The 19564-nt window shown below is 40.4% G+C and overlaps 1 protein-coding gene across 5 annotated transcripts in view; it reads left to right on the forward strand.

Annotated features, from left to right (window-relative positions):
- Sema1a (semaphorin 1a) overlaps positions 1 to 19564 on the forward strand; it is a 799656-nt gene that overhangs the window by 471781 nt on the left and 308311 nt on the right. For all 5 annotated transcript variants that reach the window (XM_022079449.2, XM_087343635.1, XM_022079438.2 and 2 more), the window contains one exon: positions 13939 to 14035. In XM_022079449.2, the coding sequence (XP_021935141.1) occupies positions 13939 to 14035 (97 nt within the window). The remainder of the gene's footprint in view (positions 1 to 13938; positions 14036 to 19564) is intronic.

Consider the following 19564-nt stretch of genomic DNA (forward strand, 5'->3'; position numbering starts at 1 on the left):
TCGCCGTGTAGTCTGGTCGATGTTTACCAACGTTTCAGAGGTCATACTGCCTCCGTCATCAGAGTATAAAGATTTTCGTCTTCTGGGTTGTTGCGCTGTGTAGTCTGGTCGATGTTTACCAACGTTTCAGAGGTCATACTGCCTCCGTCATCAGGACGATTCTTAGTATGAAGATATCTGTCTTCTGGGTTGTTGCGCTGTGTAGTCTGGTCGATGTTTACCAACGTTTCAGAGGTCATACTGCCTCCGTCATCAGAGTATGAAGATTTCTGTCTTCTGGGTTGTTGCGCTGTGTAGTCTGGTAGATGTTAACCAACGTTTCAGAGGTCATACTGCCTCCGTCATCAGGGCGATGAGTATGAAGATTTCTGTCTTCTGGGTTGTTGCGCTGTGTAGTCTGGTCGATGTTTACCAACGTTTCAGAGGTCATACTGCCTCCATCATCAGGGCGATGAGTATGAAGATTTCTGTCTTCTGGGTTGTTGCGCCGTGTAGTATGGTAGATGTTTGCCAACGTTTCAGAGGTCATACTGCCTCCATCATCAGGGCGATGAGTATGAAGATTTCTGTCTTCTGGGTTGTTGCGCCGTGTAGTATGGTAGATGTTTGCCAACGTTTCAGAGGTCATACTGCCTCCGTCATCAGGGCGATGAGTATGAAGATTTCTGTCTTCTGGGTTGTTGCGCCGTGTAGTCTGGTAGATGTTTGCCAACGTTTCAGAGGTCATACTGCCTCCGTCATCAGGGCGATGAGTATGAAGATTTCTGTCTTCTGGGTTGTTGCGCCGTGTAGTATGGTAGATGTTTGCCAACGTTTCAGAGGTCATACTGCCTCCGTCATCAGGGCGATGAGTATGAAGATTTCTGTCTTCTGGGTTGTTGCGCCGTGTAGTCTGGTAGACTTATTCGCACTCTTAGCAACTGTGTTAGAGTCGAGATTCACGCACCGCCGTCTTTGTACTTGGAGAAATAGCTCTCGATATTTGTTTGGCAGAACACTGTGTACACTCAAGAACCAGTTTTGGTATGACGGCGAGGAGAAATCCCTGCCCATGTCGAGAATCGATCTCCGACTTATCCAGGCAGAAACTGGTATCAGTATGAATAATAGTCCTCAGACTTTAAGAAAACTTTTCACCGACTTGATGGCCTGTTCCATCCCCATTAGAGTCTTAAGGTCATAAATCAAAACTCTCGGATACATTTATCTTTCATTTTCAACGTGTTTTTAAGATTAATTTCTGTAGCCTTAAAGTTATTTATGATGATAATTCAAAACTGGATATCAGGGAAATATGTTTATGGGAGTGGGTTGGATTAGACACGAACCTGTTACCATAAAATGACTATACTTTTGTAAATGAGTGTACCATCAGCTTCTGAAGGACTGCTAAATGGAGTTACTTATAAAGGTTCGATACTTAAACCATTGGTGTGTATTGGGTTGAGTGAATTTTCACTTGTGTCTTCGGCTGAATTTATACTTATTATTTCCATCTTATAAATGCCTTTACAAGGTTGCAGAAATAAAGAAGAAAATTCACTTTAAGAAGTGGAGAATTGTCAACAAATAGGAGAGAGATGGCAGGCAGAAGACGAGTGAAACTGACAAACGCAATAACGGAATTGGATTTGGCTTACTTGATTCCATCCGAGTGGCAGGCATTCCCGTCAGAATAAAATCTGTGTAAAGACAAATCAGTTTGAGTTGTTTGTTTTGCCATTTTCAAATGGTGAACTGCACTTACCGTTCGGTATAAATGATTCTCGCTACACGCCCATCCTTTCAATTTGTGGAGAGTCATCGTAACATTTCGCATAGATACTTTTTTTTTGCCTTAGATCACAACAGTTCGTTTCTTTGTTTACAAATAAGAGATAAGCCTGAGTATGCTTGCTACGAAGGCGCAGGGGTATTGGCGATGAAGTATCTCAAGTTCTGAAACTGCATTAGTTTCAGATGAGCGGTTAGGTTCACGCTCCAGCTGCTATATCCCCAATGAAACGACTCAAAGTTGCAGATGTATTGGAGGCTGGTTGGCCCCCAGAGCAGGTCTTGACACAGTAGTGACCACAGCCGGGATTAGAGCCACGGTCGTCCAGCACGTCGCTGTTCACGAAACTACTTTTATTTTATTTTGTATTTTATAACGCTGTCAGAAACTCAGATTGGAATGATTGGATATTTAGTGAATAATGAATTGAAAGGGCTGTGGAAGGAAGTGGCCCTGGCTGATTTAAGGTACTGCCCCGATATCTGCGGGTTGTGAGGAGAACTACGAAAAGCCTTGGGTTAGCCGTTTACCCGACCGAGATTTGAATTCGGGATCTACGGAATAAGAAATAGACATTATCCATTTCGTTCGATATTCCCTCTACTAATTTCCTATGTCGGTTGAATGCGTTTACTAAGAATAGTGTAAGCATTCACTTCTATCAAACTATGTTTTTAGAATTTTTGCATTTGTCATTGTCCTTGATTTTCTATGCTGCAGATATTCTATTTTTGAAAAGGCACGGGCGCCTAAGACACTACTCCACAGACTCAGAAATTATTTTTCTTTGTGAGACTTCAGGTTTTCATGTTGTTCGGCCGTGTATTCTGGTAGTTTACCGACGTGTCAGAAGTGCTTGCTGTCACTATCATTAGGACAATGATTGTTATCCTGATGATGGAGGTAGGAAGCACCTCTGAAACGTCGATACACCGCTAGCAAACTACACGGCGCAAGAACCCAGGAGTACGAGGTGCGATCGGAAAGTTTCCAGACTGCGCGTATAAAAACCCGTATACTTATCTCAGGTATTAAATTCATCCATCACCCTCGAAGTAGTTCCCCTGGGAGTGAACACAACGATCCCAGCGCCGCTGCCAAGCCTGGAAGCATCCCTGGAAATCTTTCTTTGTCAGCCTATCAAGCACCATCTGCGATTCTGCCTGAATCTCTTCTATCGTCTCAAATCTCCTTCCCTTTAGCTGAATTTTCATCTTTGGGAAGAGGAAGAAGTCACACGGAGCTTAGAAAGGAAGTTGGGGTCGGTTCTTGCAAGATCTTTGAGCTCCTGACAAACGAGAAGTCGATTCTGCTTCTGGTCCTCAGACAGGATGCGTCGCATGTGGAGTTCTTCCTTTAGAATCAGCTGACAGGTCCCATAGCCTATCCCAACAATGTCGCACAAGTCGTTGATGGTACGACGTCGATCTTCGTGAATGGCCTGCCGAATCTTCGTAACATTTTCGGGCGTTGTGCTCGGAGATGGTCGTCCAGAACGCTCGTCATCATCGACAGAGGTTCGGCCATTTTTAAAACGTGAATGCCACACAAAAGTTTGTGCACGACCCATTGCGGACTCCCCAAATGCTTGCTTTAGCATTTCATTGGTTTCCGTAGCCGTTTTGGCGAGTCTTTGGCAAAATTTGATGCACACTCTTTGTTCATGAAAATCCGCCATTCCGAAATCGCAGGAGGATTGGTGTAATGCACTACCAAAACGCCCGTAACTAAGAAACAAATGCTAATTCGATGATGCCGGCTGGCACACTGATTCACTATGAATGTAGACCGCACCCCCTAGCGGCAGAATCTCGTACTACATCCGGTTCGCCCTCTATTGACACAGTCGGGAAACTTTCCGATCGCACCTCGTATGCCGTCTTAATTTTGTTCTTATTTGCCACATATTTAAGTTAACGAGAAATGTTTTCGGAGAAAGTTGAAGGTAGGCCTCATCTGTTATAACGTCTGTATTTTATTTTATATACTACCAGATTTTAATAATGATTTTGATGTGCTTTAAAATGTACGATTTGAGCTTCATGTAAAGTAGGGATTATATTGGACCGATACGAACAAACATTTAATTTATCAAGCAATTTTTACTATCAGCCCCCTCAGAGGTTTGTGGATATCGTTTCTTCATTTTATGAAATGAGACCTGCTTTCGGATAAGACAAGGTTTCCCCTTATGTGTTTATTTCGAACATGTCACAGAGATACATAACGTTGAAATTAGGATGAGTACTTTGTTCTGGGCTTCAAGTACGGAACGGGATTTCCTTCGCAATGCCACGATCTCAGCGGCTGTGAACGGTTCCAGTAAATTGAAGTCTCGTGCGTAGCGCAAGTCTGAGTGGCATGAGAGAATTCTGAGAACGCGTCTGATGTCGTCCCACTCATGGGACCGCCTCATAATGCCACTGCCAATAGGATACGATACTTGGCTCTGTAGGAAATATAGGCAGGATTTCGTTTTTATTCGCTGTGAACAGTCTATCATGATAAAGACAGATATTGTGTTCTTCTGGGAATTTCGTCCAACTAGAATGTTTTTTTCTGAAATCACGGACTCTGCTCCATCATGCATCTGACACGTGGAGACAGATGCGTGCACGTGGTAACCATGGTGAAGGCTTTCAGATAGAGGAACGGTTAACACAACAATTTTCTTTGGAACACAATTTAAGTCTAATTGTCAAGCTGAGGTTGTCTTCACTCGGTGTTCGCGATGTGTAGTTTTATTGAAGTTGCTACAAATAGAATTAATTTGAAATTTTGGAAAAATGAAAAGAAATTTTGTTCTATTAAAACTGTGTTAAATATTAAAATATACAAAACTGTTGTTTTGTATGGGTGCGAAACATGGACTCTCACTCAGAGGGAGGAACATAGATTGTAGGTGTTTGAGAATAGGGTGTTGAGGAGGATATTTGGACCTAGGATAGAAGATGATGGGGCATGGAGAAAACTGCATAATGATGAGCTTAAAAATTTATACTTCTCCCCCAGTATTGTCAGGGTGCTTATGTCGATATGAATGAGATGGACGGGGCATGTAGCGCGCATGGATGGGACAAGAGGTGTACACCAGGTATTGGTCGGGAAGCCTGAGGGGAAGAGACCGCTCGGGAGACCTAGACGTACTTGGGAGGATACTAACTTTATTGGTCTTGGGGAAATAGGATAGAGTGTGGCTTTGATTCAACTGGCTCAGGTTAGTGACCGTTGACTGGCTCTTGTAAATACGGAAATGAACTTTGAGGTTTATTAAAAGTCGAGGAATTTATTTGTTGAGGCAAGTCACTGTCGCCTCTGACTTGACTGGCGCTTTAAACTTATATTTTTGTAATCTCCAAGTTTGTCAGCTACGAGTATATTCTGGCCGCGGGAGGTAAGTAGAGGGTGGTGTATCAACTTGGCATTTGCGACCACTCCACGATCTGCCTGCTGCACAGCGCCCGAGTACTCACGAAGGCAGGGCAAGGAGTTGTAATTTCTTTTAATGTCAATTGATTTCTCTCGCGTTTTCCTTCATCATCTCTCTCTTCGTTCGCGTCTTGCATCCTTTCTCATCTTTCTTTCCGGCCCACGTGGCAGTATCGAGTCCGCTTGACCGCTATTGAATCGCGTAAAAGCGACCTATAATTTTTAAACGGTATCTGCTTCAGCGTTGCGTTTGGCCCTTGTGTAGGTCACATGTGAGCCGGTTCGTATAATTTGTTGCTCTGAGCTTTTCCTGCCACAGTCTGTGGTGCTTTCAGTAGCTTCCTCCGGTTTCTACCCGCTGACCACCATTTTGTTCCGAGGCTTCCGTTTTACGTGTAGTTGTGCGGAAGTGAGCCTGGACAGAGTGTAATGTTTCTGTGTTACAACACACCGCAGGGAATGTGAGAAAATTTGGGGGAAAAATCACTTGGTAGCCATTAAACACTGTTTTCCCTCTGTTCACTTAATTAAAGCTTATGTTAAAAGCGTATGAGTAATTATATTTAACCATTGTGTCTTATCCATACCTATATCATAGTGTTGATCTTTCGGAAGTGATCACGAACTAACTAACTAACTAACTCCTTGATACGTTGTAAAGGAAATTTCCTGTTTATATGAAACAGCATGTTCTTCGCCATGTTGCCAGAGACTTACCATGAGACTTAGGTATAATCCAGTACATCCCAGTCCACAACATACAGATCTTCTTCCACTAACATACATTTTAATATTATTCTCCATTCTAAGCCTAGGTCTCACAAGCGATCTCTTTTGTTGAGTTTTTTCTACCGAAGTTTTGTGTGCGTTCTCTATTCCCCATGCATGCTTCATGTCCCCCCCATCATTATTATTGTTTTACAACAAAAATATTTGTTAAAATACAAATTATAAATCACTGTTGTGTACGTTTTGTTGCTTTTTTATTCATACGTCAAAATATAGAAAGTGACTGTGACGTTCAAAGGTCTCAGGTTCGGTTCCAGCCATTGCAATAAGACACAGATCTATGTAAACAGAAAAGTAAATCACCAAATATTCATAGTTTTAGGTCCAACTAACGAATCTCCGTGCACTAATACAGCGTGGTATGTTGAACGTAGGTGCATCCTTATTGGTAAATAGAGTAAAACATGTCTGAAACTGAAACGGAATCAATTTTCTGACTAGGCATATATATTTAGTCCTGAAAATACGGTTAAAAATTATCTCTAATAAATGTAAAGTGTTAAACACGGAAACGAAATTAGCAGACGAAATATGTAACACATAGCCACAGACATTTAGGGGGAGTCGTCACCATAAAGAATAAATAAGGATTAAGAGTGGTTTGTACTCCACAGTATTTGCTGTGTACTGCTCAGTAAGAGTATTATTTGCGTACTTAACAGATATTTCTGATTCATAATTGTGTCATAAATACAAGGGTCATTTAGCTTGTATGAGATACGAGGTTTTTTGGCGGTCTTCTGTGTTATTATGCCGCGTAGTCTCGTACGTGGTTTCGGAAGAATTACTAAGGTTGAAGAACGGGGTGATAATTTACTCCAAAAAGTTGGTAAATACCTACAAGACTATGCGGACTCATGAGGAAAATTCAGATTCTTCATATATACGAGGTGCGATCGGAAAGTTTACAGACTGCACGTATAAAAACCCGTACACTTATCTCAGGTATTAAATTCATCCATCACCCTCGAAGTAGTTCCCCTGGTAGTGAACACAACGATCCCAGCGCCGCTGCCAAGCCTGGAAGCATCCCTGGAAATCTTTCTTTGTCAGCCTGTCAAGCACCATCTGCGATTCTGCCTGAATCTCTTCTATCGTCTCAAATCTCCTTCCCTTTAGCTGAATTTTCATCTTTGGGAAGAGGAAGAAGTCACACGGAGCTAAATCCGGCGAATAAGGAGGGTGCGGGATGACGGCCATGGTGTTTGAGGCCAAAAACTGCCGAACTTTGAGGGCGGTGTGCGCTGGCGCGTTGTCATGATGCGTCGCATGTGGAGTTCTTCCTTTAGAATCAGCTGACAGGTCCCATAGCCTATCCCAACAATGTCGCACAAGTCGTTGATGGTACGACGTCGATCTTCGTGAATGGCCTGCCGAATCTTCGTAACATTTTCGGGCGTTGTGCTCGAAGATGGTCGTCCAGAACGCTCGTCATCATCGACAGAGGTTCGGCCATTTTTAAAACGTGAATGCCACACAAAAGTTTGTGCACGACCCATTGCGGACTCCCCAAATGCTTGCTTTAGCATTTCATAGGTTTCCGTAGCCGTTTTGGCGAGTCTTTGGCAAAATTTGATGCACACGCCATTCCGAAATCGCAGGAGGGTCGGTGTAATGCACTACCAAAACGCCCGTAACTAAGAAACAAATGCTAATTCGATGATGCCGGCTGGCACAGTGATTCACTATGAATGTAGGCCGCACCCCCTAGCGGCAGAAGCTCGTACTACATCCGGTTCGCCCGCTATTAACACAGTCTTGAAACTTTCCGATCGCACCTCGTATATGCGTTATTTTGTATCTGAAACAAACAGTGCTATGTGGAAGCTTGTTTGATATGGAATTATGTGCCAGTCCCGATCTGATTCCGTGCGGGCACATACACATCCATCCCCTGCAAATATATGTCCGTATATATATACACACACTGGCGAGTTATAGCGCCTTGTATGCGCTCTGCAGTATGCAACGGATATACAACCCAAGGGAACTAATATTTTTCCTTTTGTGTTTGTGTATATATATTTTGGATGTTGTTATTTAAGTGAGTAGGTCAGCTTTCTGGTTGATATCTGGCACACTGGAGGGCTATACCGGAAACTGTCAAGAAGAAGAAGTGCATCTACATCTGACTACTGCTGTATAAACTTCTTGGACGAGCTCCCATAACAAAAGAAAGAACTTTGCCGCAAATCTGTACGACTACGTACGCTTGAATACGTTGGGAGGTGCCTCGTGATGTAAATGTTTCCCTGGTGCTACATTTTAGGGAAATATAATGACCCCGTGCTCATTTAAAACATTTTTATCTGACATTCTATACAATTGTCTCTCAGCCTGAGTTTTACAACTTATTACTTGTATCTTTTTTCCCCTCCTCAGAGTTCCACTTCATTTTTGTACTTTCGTAGTTTTTTTTTAATTTTCATTTTATTTCGCGTCATTCTCGAATTTCTTTCGTCCTCTGTTCGCATTTATGCAACTCCACTGAGAGCAGTCTTGAAGTAACAACAGCAGATCATTTGATCAAGAAATTCACTGTCTTTTATGGAAAACAAATGTTCGTTACTACTTTAATAGGTTAGATCTTATTTTGAAACACTTCAATCCATTCCACAGCGTCACATCGTATTTGATACCCATTTTAATACTATCCTTTAGTCTATACCTAGGTTTCCGAAGTGGTCACCATCCTATAAATCATCATCATCATCATCATCATCTTCCACTTCTCTTCTTCCTTTGGGTCTATATCAAATGGCCTGTTTCGGTATTCGTCCTTCTGTCCTAGCCAATCTTCTTTATGTCTTTTTATTCTGTCATTAATTGAAAATACTCCTAATTCTTTTCTTACGACTTCATCCCTGAAGTCTTCGGACTAAATTTTTTTTTAAAAAAATACGTATTTTATTTGCTTAGCAAGAGCGGTGAATTTAATCAACCTGAAACAGAAGTACACACTTGCGCAAGCGCACAGTTATTCAGATAAGAGGCAGCAAGAACCTTTGAAACGTCGGTAAACTTCTACCAGACTACACGGCGCAACAACCCAGAAGACAGCAATCTTCCGTCTCACCGCCGTGAAAACCTCAAATTCTGAATAGAAACATTGATTGACTCTCAGTTCTCCATTAGGTTTATTTATTGTATTTTTATTATTCCATAGTTATAAATATTTTTATATGTTAGGTCTCGAGTAACACCCGCAGTGTCAAATCGTGACAACAGTGGTAACATTTTATTAAGGGTCGGTATTTTGAGGACAGCTTTCATCATGACGTCAAGGCTTCGGAGTTAGTCATATATCGCTGACAGACACTACGTATGGGATCTATTTATTTATTACTGAAATGATTCCTCAGAACAATGACTTAATAACAAACCCCACAGATGTTTACATAGAGGCTTTGAAGCCATGCTTTAGATGGGAAACTCTTTCTTCCCAGGATTGGGTGTTGGTTCGAATGAACCTGTTTATATTTTTCTTGTTGTTTTCTTGTCTTGTGGACTGTTCTACATTATATGAGACTAGGAGCTGCAAGACATGTGAGGCGGTAGTCCTGTTCAGCTCAGTGTCTTGGAGGTTGCAGAACCGAATAGCTTCATAAGTGGTGTAGTTTCTGCGGTCTTCTAAAATTAGCAAGAAATTTCCTCCTTATTTAGATTTCAGCAGAAAATTTTGCAAGCAGGTGAAGATTAAGTCTCCAATGATTTCAGCAACGCTTTCCGGAGGTAGTTCATTTAAAACGAAAGTGAATCGTGTATTGGTTTTAGAAAGTTCAGATTGATTATTCTTAATATATTAAGTTTTCCGTCTTCTGGGTTGTTGCGCTGTGTAGTCTGGTCGATGTTAACCAACGTTTCAGAGGTCATACTGCCTCCGTCATCAGAGTATGAAGATTTCTGTCTTATGGGTTGTTGCACTGTGTAGTCTGGTCGATGTTAACCAACGTTTCAGAGGTCATACTGCCTCCGTCATCGCCCTGATGACGGAGGCAGCAACAACCCAGAAGACGGAAATCTTCATACTCACCGCTGTGAGAACTTCAAGTATTACTTAATATATTAATTAATTGATGAAAATATGATAATTTTCTTCATAATGATTGTGTTGATATATTGTTAAAATCCTTAAATACTGTAGTATACGCAGGTTTAATGAAAAAGTGTAGTTTTATGTTTCTGATCCGACTTCTGATGGAAATTGACAGCTGTCTCATAAGATATTGGTTTCGTATGTATAAACGACAGTGAAGTTTTCGTAATTTCTCATTCCAAGTCGGAAATTTTAGTCTGTGATTTCTATCGTAAGTAGCTTATTTCTTAAGATAAATTAATGTTCATATGAAAATTAGTCGTTCATATTATCGGATGCAAATTCAAATCAAGTGGCTTTGTCACTTTTTCGAAACATTTTGTAGTATCAAGTAAAATAGAAACCGGCTTGTCCGTTTTCAAGTTGTTTCGTACATACAAATTGAAGGACGGGGCGATTTTAATAAGCGCCCTGCAATGTGGGCTAGCGGGCATACGTATCCATCCATCCCATACATACACACACGCACAACGAACAGGTTATCTCTGCAGTAAAGCACATTTTTACCAAATGTATCCCATTAGAATGTCAGGCAGGAAAGTGAATATCTTGCCTCGTGTTTTTCACAGTGTATCCGTACAACTTACGATCCGTTTTAACCCCCAGGAAGCCATTCGACGTCAATTAATCTTTTGCGTTGTGCTCATCATCTTAATTGTTATAACGTCCGTCATCATAAATACATACAGAAAATGCATGTTCTCAGAAGGGTCGCAGGTAAACAGTGACGCATCGTAAAAGTAATGAAGTTATTAGAGAAGAACTGTGGATAGGCAATAAAGACATTAATAAAATCTCTTAATGGAACTTGGGAGGGGATTTGGAAATAATACGTGAAGACCGAATTTAGGAACTGCTCTATCGGTACGAACCAAAGGGTTGAAAATGCCAGGGGCGTCGCTAAAAGTTGGCAGGAATAGTTTTAATATTTGTAATCCGAGGTTAAGAGCTTAATTCTCACTCACGCACACACACAAATCCGACTGCATACGGCATTCTAGATATGCAGTGACTTTGACCCTAAGACACTAAGAAACGCTCCGTTAGGATGTGAACTTGTACGTTCTTCAACACATGAGACCATCATGTTCACAAGTAATTGCGTGCATGCAACGTAAGCACAGTTCATTACTTTACGTTATAAGCGGTACATGCGGTATTCCCCATATAAGATGAGACTCTGTAAATACATTTTGTCGGGAGATGTGGATAGGAAATGAATTGTTAAAACATGGGGAATCGAATTTGCATGCGAGGAAATTGGCTATTGGACGATAACAGGCGAGGTCTTGTCTCTCAGTAATTCAAGGTATATTCCGCTGCTGTGGAACATGGTAGCAGCCTGAATGTCTTACGGACTCCTGCAGACTGAACTCGAATAGATTCTCAAGGTAATATTGAACATTGAAGATGGCTGTCTTATGATTATCGCCCTGATGATGGAGGCAGCAAGAACCTCTAGAACGTCGGTAAAATTCTACCAGACAACACGGCGTAACAACCCAGAAGACAGCCATCTTCAGACTCACCGCCGTGAAAACCTAAAATCCTACAAAATTGGACATTTATCGCAGGTGCATAAGACTTGCCATGCATTCCTTATACAAACGCATGAAGTGAACGCATGTAGGGAGGTCCGTTTGTCTCTCCGTCCGAATGTTGTACTCCGAAACGACTGAAGGATTTCGATTAGATTCGTTACTGGAAGTCTACAGTAAAAGTATGAGATGAATTTAATTGTAGATCGTATCGATCAAATGTAACTTACTTTACATGAAGATAGAATGTAACTTACTGACTCTCATAAAATGACTTATCGTACAAACATTTTGTACTTGGCTTAAAATGTACATCTAATTATGATTTGAAATTTGTTGCAAACGCTTTGGGTATGATTCATATTTAAGAAACAAAACAAGGAAAATAATATATGTTATTTGACCTATATAGTGTGGGTCGCTTTTGAACAATATTGTAACGAACAGACGAGCATTTCTAGGTTACCGCTTGAACCACAGTTGTTAGGAAACAAGTCTTCACGAAGCTCGGTATAGATCCAAACCACTGGCACCAAACTCGAAAATGAAACATTAAAATATTCCGTCAATATAATCGCTCTGAATCACCTGGAGACGAGACTGGAACCAACAACCTACATCCACGACTATAATCTTGAGACTTACGGAGTGAGGAGCGTCTGCCTTTAACGCTTCGAACTTCCTGCATTCCTTTCAAGTCTCAAGATTATAGTCGCACACGGGGATAATCTGCAATTCAAACTGGGAACACCAACAATTTGCCGAGAATAATACGCCGTGGGATAGTGTCCTGCTGTTAAGATTCATGTTCGTTGTACCGTCTGGACAGGATGCAAACAGCCTGAATCCTGCTTCCCAGTGTATTGATGGAAAGGAGTGGACCACTATGTTGAATGGGCTGCCTTGATTATGTTTATCGGACGCACGCCATATTGTGCTGCCGAACATCGTTACCAGGGAATCCAGTTGCGAAATGAATCATAATTTGGATAGCGTTTGAAATGACGAAGATTTTGTGCATTTTTTTAAATTCCTTCAGTACTCATTTAACAAGAGATAATTCGAGCTCCTTCTGAGTGGTGACTGTGGGAGATTTGAGGTTCTTAAGTCGATGACAAATCAGTAAACAGTCCGTGCTCAGTCTTTGAAATATTATATGAAACTCATCCTCAATACACATGACGTTTTTCCTTCCCAAACTACTACCAAAATACACACGGCCACAACCAAAGTGTTCATCCTGGTACATACTGCATGGGGGTAATCATATCCTTGCCCTGTCTGATACCTGACCGTGTCCATAGTGTGAACCATCCTTGAGCTCTACCATTTATAAAATATGTGGACAGTACGTTAATGGACTTTGCAGATGGAAACAATAATGAAGGTAGAGAAATAATATCGGATATATTTATTGCCAGTGTAGTGTACATATGTAGCATGAATTTCTAGTTTGTGACTTTAACCTTGAATTTACATACACACGCTCAGTGCAGCGGAATTTTCCTAACAGTAAAGTCGTATGTTTAAATGAAATCTTTCTGAAATGGAAAATGATTCGAGGTGTCTTATCGTAAACAGGTTTTTGTGTTTGCGTAATATAAATGATTTCTTTGATTCAGAAACAACTTTAATATTCATGAAAGATTGGTTTCATGGTGATATTGTTAATGAAATATGTCTAACTTCACAGCGAGATGATTAGAATTCCTGTTCTATATTCGGAATGTTCCTTGTTCTTATCTCGTCACAGAGACTGGCTGTACTGATTGAGGTTTCTCGTGGTCTTTCTCAGTCCCCCCTCATAGATATCGTTATAGTAAGCTACCAAAAATTCATTGTTAATTGCCCGTTCTATTATTGTACGCTGTGTAGTATTGCTATTTACAACGTCGTTAATTAAATCATCTTTAATTCAAGGATTAGTCAGATACCTAATCCGACCTCATTTATAGATCTCATCATCGTTTTCTAGGTTGCCCAGTGTCTCTTGATTCAATGGAGTTTGATTTTAATACAGCCCGTCACATATCTTAGTAATCTCCATCTGAGCTGCTGTATTCACGTCTGGTCTTTTATTTGCAGTCCCCGATCCACTGTCGTGTAATAGGCATCGCTATAAGTGTGTAGATCTTCAGATTTTTTTTTAATTTTGGTTGTCTTAAATACATAACTAAATAAACAAATAATTGACGAAATGCATTTGATCACTGGGCCGGACCTCACAGAGCAGTTTTGGCAGAGTCTCCCACCGGATAGTGCTGAGCCAAGCTCTGCTTTCGCAGGTGACTGCGACTTTTTCCTTGTTCCAGGCGCAGAGGACGTGTATCGCTTCGCGGGCAACGAGTCATACGTGGACTACTTTCGTTTGGTGCTACGCGAAGGGAACTCTCTTCTGATTGGCGGACGGTAAGTACTTACTATATCACTCTGTACACAGTAGCGATTTTCATCGATTTCTAAACCAAAAGGTAAGTTCCTCCTGCTTTCTGAGGTGCAAAGGTTAGTACCGTGGATCTTTGTATTCAGGATATTTGTCTATTATGAGTTAGGAAGGAATGTGAACGATGTGGTCGTGGCATATTTTAAGGAACTATCTCAGCAGTTGTTTTTATATAGGAGGAAAACCACGCGAACTTCAGGATAGCCATTCCCCGAAGCCAGAATGAACCAAGAACATCCAGATTATATTCTGTAGTGGTTTTTAGGAAATAAATATTAGATAATAAAATAGAATCTGTAAAATGTATAAAAACTAATTCATGGCCTATTAAATTTGGGGGGGGGGGGTTCTTTGGTGTTAATATCACGCAAATTTTCATCCATTTCTTCTCGGTTTTTTTCATGTATCTTCTTTCATTCTTTATCCCATATTCGTGTGCAATCTTCTTTGCATCTCACTATTCCCCTCTTTTGTCATTCTTTCTTGCTGTAGTAGTTCACATGTTGCGTCAAATCACACGTGCTCTTTTCGCTGCTTGGATCTATTCTAGATCCGCAGATATTTTGTCAACCCTGAATATGGAAGAAACCTGTTCTCAGGAACTTTTTTTATCAACCTACAAGCTCACAACCCAGAAGACCAACATCGACAGCTTCACCGCCGCGATAATTGAGATCTCATATTTCCTAATTTGTTCTACTGGATAATGTTCGTATCCCGATGGAAACTACATTTTGATTCGCATTGGAACTATTAGTCTGGATCTCCAATACTAAATTTAATCTAAATTTATCCAGGAGTTTCAAAGGTCTAACAAACTGATTAGCAGACACGAATTTGTCATTAAGTAATCATTCGAGAAATCGAACAGTGTATACTGAAGTTACAGCTAAGAGAATTACGATGGCTTACCTATGATAGAAAATGTGACGACACGAATTTTTCAGGGCAGTAATGTTTATTGTGGAGGGTAGTAAGAAGAATTAGCTTCGGCATGACAATCGGTTCTGGTTTTGCTCATCGTAAAGGTTTAGGTGATTATGTGGACATCCTTTTGTTAGATCTGCAATGTGGCTGTTGATAACATCGCAGCCTGGAATACAGTTGTTTGTATTTACAGTTAGCTGTTGGAAACGTTCGACAGTGTTTTATGTCGATTCAACAAAGACTATTGTTTGACGACAACTGTGTTTGTATATAAACCCCGAATTTGACACAGCTTTAAATTCAAAAGGGATTTTATAAATTATATATTGAGCGTAAGTTCTTTATTGCACGCGTCAACATTGTGCTGTGGACAATACAGAAGCATATTAATTGTTCATTTATATTCTACGAAAAATCTCTGTCAACGTTTTACTGACAACTTTAATTGAAATAATGGAACAGGATCCTTGTTGAGGGGTTGATATTTACTGTCCTCTGTCATTATGGAACCAGATGGTTCGTCACCGTGTTTACAAAATCCTGAAATCAGACCACGTCTCGGGTCACTTGAATTGAAGTTGACATCTTGTCACAAAGTTTTTTGGGGATCTCTTTCAGTGTCTCCACATTTACTATCTTACTTGAGGTTTGTTGACCAAAATTCTTTATGCATTTCTCATCTCTGTGAAGCTTTCTTGTAAGCGTCGTCAGTCTGCTGAAGAATACTAATTATTAAGGTCCCTGTAATTTTCTTTGTTATCCTTTTACTATAATTACGCAAGTATTATGAAAAATTATAGTAAATTATTGCAATAAAATAATAATAATTCTGCCATGTTGGAACAGGATTGCATAGGAACTTGTTGGTTACAGGAATTTCAGCAACACTGTCCAGGCAACGAAAACCTCGTCAGGCTATTTTACAACTATGCTGTTTGCAAAGGCCTTAGTCCGAACCTCGTGTCCAAACACGATCATGTTTAAATAAAACCCTCTAATCTGTGGGAGCATTTTAATCAGGGAGGGATTACGGTTTCAAACGCGATAATGACTTGTTAATGACAGAGGGAGCCTCTTATTAGCATGCACATGTGGGGACTACTAATTGCAACTTGCTACACTACCGCATAATATGGTAGAACCGGTTTCGTTTACAGGCAATGTCACTAAACTGGGGAAACAGTGCACATGGTTTCCAGAAGGGATGAAACCGTTTCACCAGTGTTGTCTTTCCTTTGAACATTCAAATCTGACTTCTCACCTGATATTCTGTTGATAGAACCGAACGTGACGGTTCAGGGTGGTAACAATTTTTGAGCCATCGTAAGTCTCTGGTTCGACTTGAATCTCAGCCCGGACTCTTGCACTCTGAAGCTCTTGGTAGCTTTCCGAGGTAAATGTTGACTTAGCGCCTTACTTCGACCATTTCGAATTCTATCATCATTCGTAATTATCCTGAGGTTAGACTCGGGTTGGCTTATAAAGTTATCGGAGTAACGTTAAGGAATCTAATAATTTATAAATAAATTCCGAGCCCTAGTATGAAATATTACCTACTTTTTTCCTTTTTGTTAGGTTGTTTGCACGAAGGGTGTAGAGAGAACGCAATATGGGCAGGTCCTGTCTGTTCGTCTGTCCAATCGATTCAATTCGAGAACCACTGGACGGATTTTTATTAAATTTGGTATGGAGGTTGTGCCATTCTGAACGGTCTCAAAGTCGTACTTTTGAATATCTTACGGGCGGTGATAACAAAATGACGGCTGAAGATAATCGTGAGGTGGACGTTGAGGTGCTACGATCTGGCCAAAGTGACAACTATCGAACAAGGCGGATTTAATACATCAAAATGCACGTTGCAAAGAACTCATGAGGATATTATTTGTATTCCGGTACGGAATACAATTTCAAATTTTATTGTTCTAAAGCGTGTCTGAATTCATGTATGATACATTTTAAAACATGCAGTTTATTATCTGTGTACATCCTTGAGTTCACAGCCATAAACTGTCCCTTCCAACAGACATCAGGCAATTTTGTTAACTGACATCAATTTTCCATAGTACCTTGGTTAGAATGAAAATATTATACAGTATACTACCGACGCTCAGCATCGCTAAGACAGTACTCTGCTGCAACAAATGGAAAACAGATAGCAGGAAAGGTCCCAGAGATGTGATATTCTACTTTTATTATATATTGCACAAAACTTAAGCAGCACCATGATATTCCAACACATTGCGCGGTATAATTATATTTTATCATATTAATTATCACAGGGTAATCGTATTCTTATAATCATTTAATCTTAAACTCTGTTGGGTCCCATGTGTAACTCTTAGCTACTCCCCAAGTCCGCCAAATAAACGATTGTGTTTCATTGTTACGGACCATACAAAGGATTAAAACAATCCTTTAAACTGAGAGTCCTGTAGCTTTATTTCCTTCCTTCGAGACATACGTCCTGTCTTATCTAGTCATTCGAGATTGTATCAAGAGTAAGCAAGAAAATTTACGACTAACTACAGAACTGTGACGCCCTACGCCGCATCTGGAGCGAGGACCACGTCAGTTAAGTCTCTCCAGTAATGCCCCAGATCTATTTATTAAATTTCCAAATAGAGGGTTTACTTCCTCTGGATTGCTATGTTGTTATTAAGCCTAGGAGAGGGGGCCAGTTTTCACATCCTAATTATTCTGTCGAGTTTTGGGATCTACCACGTGTTATATATTATATAGTGTTCTGTCTGACGACAGGTCCATATGAACAGGATCCTTCCATCCTTTTCTCGGACTGGGACCTGTTCATATACGTTCTTGGCAGATGATCCAGAAGTGGTTTGCCATTGCCTTCTTCTGTGTGTGAATGGAGTAATTGTTGGGATGCCACGGAGAAACCGGGGAAGCCCCCGGAGGAAAACTCCGTGTTGCCTAGACCACGGCCTTGCCCAACACAAGTTATAAATTCGGGCACCGCCGGGAATCGAACCCGACACCCCAGGATTACAAGGCCAGCGTTCTAACCGCTAGACCACCGTGTTACAGAGGCATTTTTATTTGCGTACAAAGTAGGGCCAAGATGGCGCCTGTGAAATTTAATGACATTATGACGAATTGATGAGATTGTGTTACAGAAATTGCTTTCTTCCTTCAGCTTCCATCCTTGAAGTAAATGAGATAAAATGTCGTGAAATTTTACTTCTATTCGAATCGACAGTGAAGAAAAGATTCGATGAACTGTGATTTCTTACAGGATGGTACGGCCGATAGACTTCATACTTCAGGGTGAATTTAATGCCGTTGGACATGCAGAAAATGGGACGTTGTATGATTTCTTCTTCTGTCGTATTTTCCTTTCGAATCCTTAATGTAGGCTACAGCTTTATAGGGCGGACATTCAATTCTCGACACTTCATACCGGAGATGTGACAGTATTCTCACACTGCACACGTCTCTTTTTATGTTACAAAATCGTTGGTGTTTATTTATGATATAACAATTTCTCATTAACTAATGTTACTGATCGGGATTAATTGTTGAGTTAGGTGTTTGTGTAACGTCGGAACATTGCAAACAATTTTCAAGACAACATGGCGTCATAGTCCAGGATATTAACATTGACCAGGATTAGTTGAGTCTTGTCCGTCCTAAAGTCTGTCCGCAAGAAACGCATCCAAATAACAGGACCGTTTTAAATGAAACTTCACACATATGTTTTGTATTACTCGTCCATCTTGATTTTCGCTTTGTTTGGTTCGTCTTCAGGAACGTTTTTAAAATTAACTTTATTTTTTTTAATTGTCATGTTCCTCATGGCTATCGCGGGCCGCGCATATACAATTGCAACTTATTAGGAACCACATAATTGGGAAAGAATTAAGTACACTTGACATCTCGGGTGAAATATTCTGATACCAAATATGTGTGGGTATACCATCGTGTTGAAAGAACGGGAAAAGCGGATTTGTTAGTATATTTTTACAGTTTTGACAAACGGTGGCAAAGGAAATGGAGAGCTGGCTGTTCTTTTTATTAAGCCTTTCTCTGCTGAGGTTAATTTATGAAATAAATCTCGTTTCTGTGCTTTTATGTGTTCATGCAATTCTCGCATATCTGTTGGTGGAAAGGCACATTTATGTCAAGAGATAACATGGTCGTCTGTATTCTTTGAAACAAATGTTGTTGACGGAAAAGCTTGATAGAAACCTAACGTTTTTCACAGAATACGCCTATATCTCTAGCTTGCGTCATTATAATTATTTTTTTTAGTTCGTAGTAAATCCGGTGAAACTTATTTTGCTTTGCCAGTACTAAAATCCGAAATATTAAAAATGTATAGACATTAAAAATTACTGGTCGGATTTTAATATAATTGTTGAAATATCGTAGGCGGTTTCAAAAGTACAACATACACGTGTGTGTATGTATGTGTGTGATGAGGTTCGTTTGTATGTTTCATGTACATATCACCGAACGTCGTGACCGACTGGTTAACATTCACGTTTTGTATTTTGAGGTTATGGATTCCATTCTAAGCCTAGAGACTGTTCTGACAAATATTTTTGTCA

Source organism: Zootermopsis nevadensis, unplaced genomic scaffold, assembly GCF_977971745.1.
Source record: "Zootermopsis nevadensis isolate Lab colony 2312 unplaced genomic scaffold, Znev_1.0 Znev_ptg000006l, whole genome shotgun sequence".
Lineage (NCBI taxonomy): Eukaryota > Metazoa > Arthropoda > Insecta > Blattodea > Termopsidae > Zootermopsis > Zootermopsis nevadensis.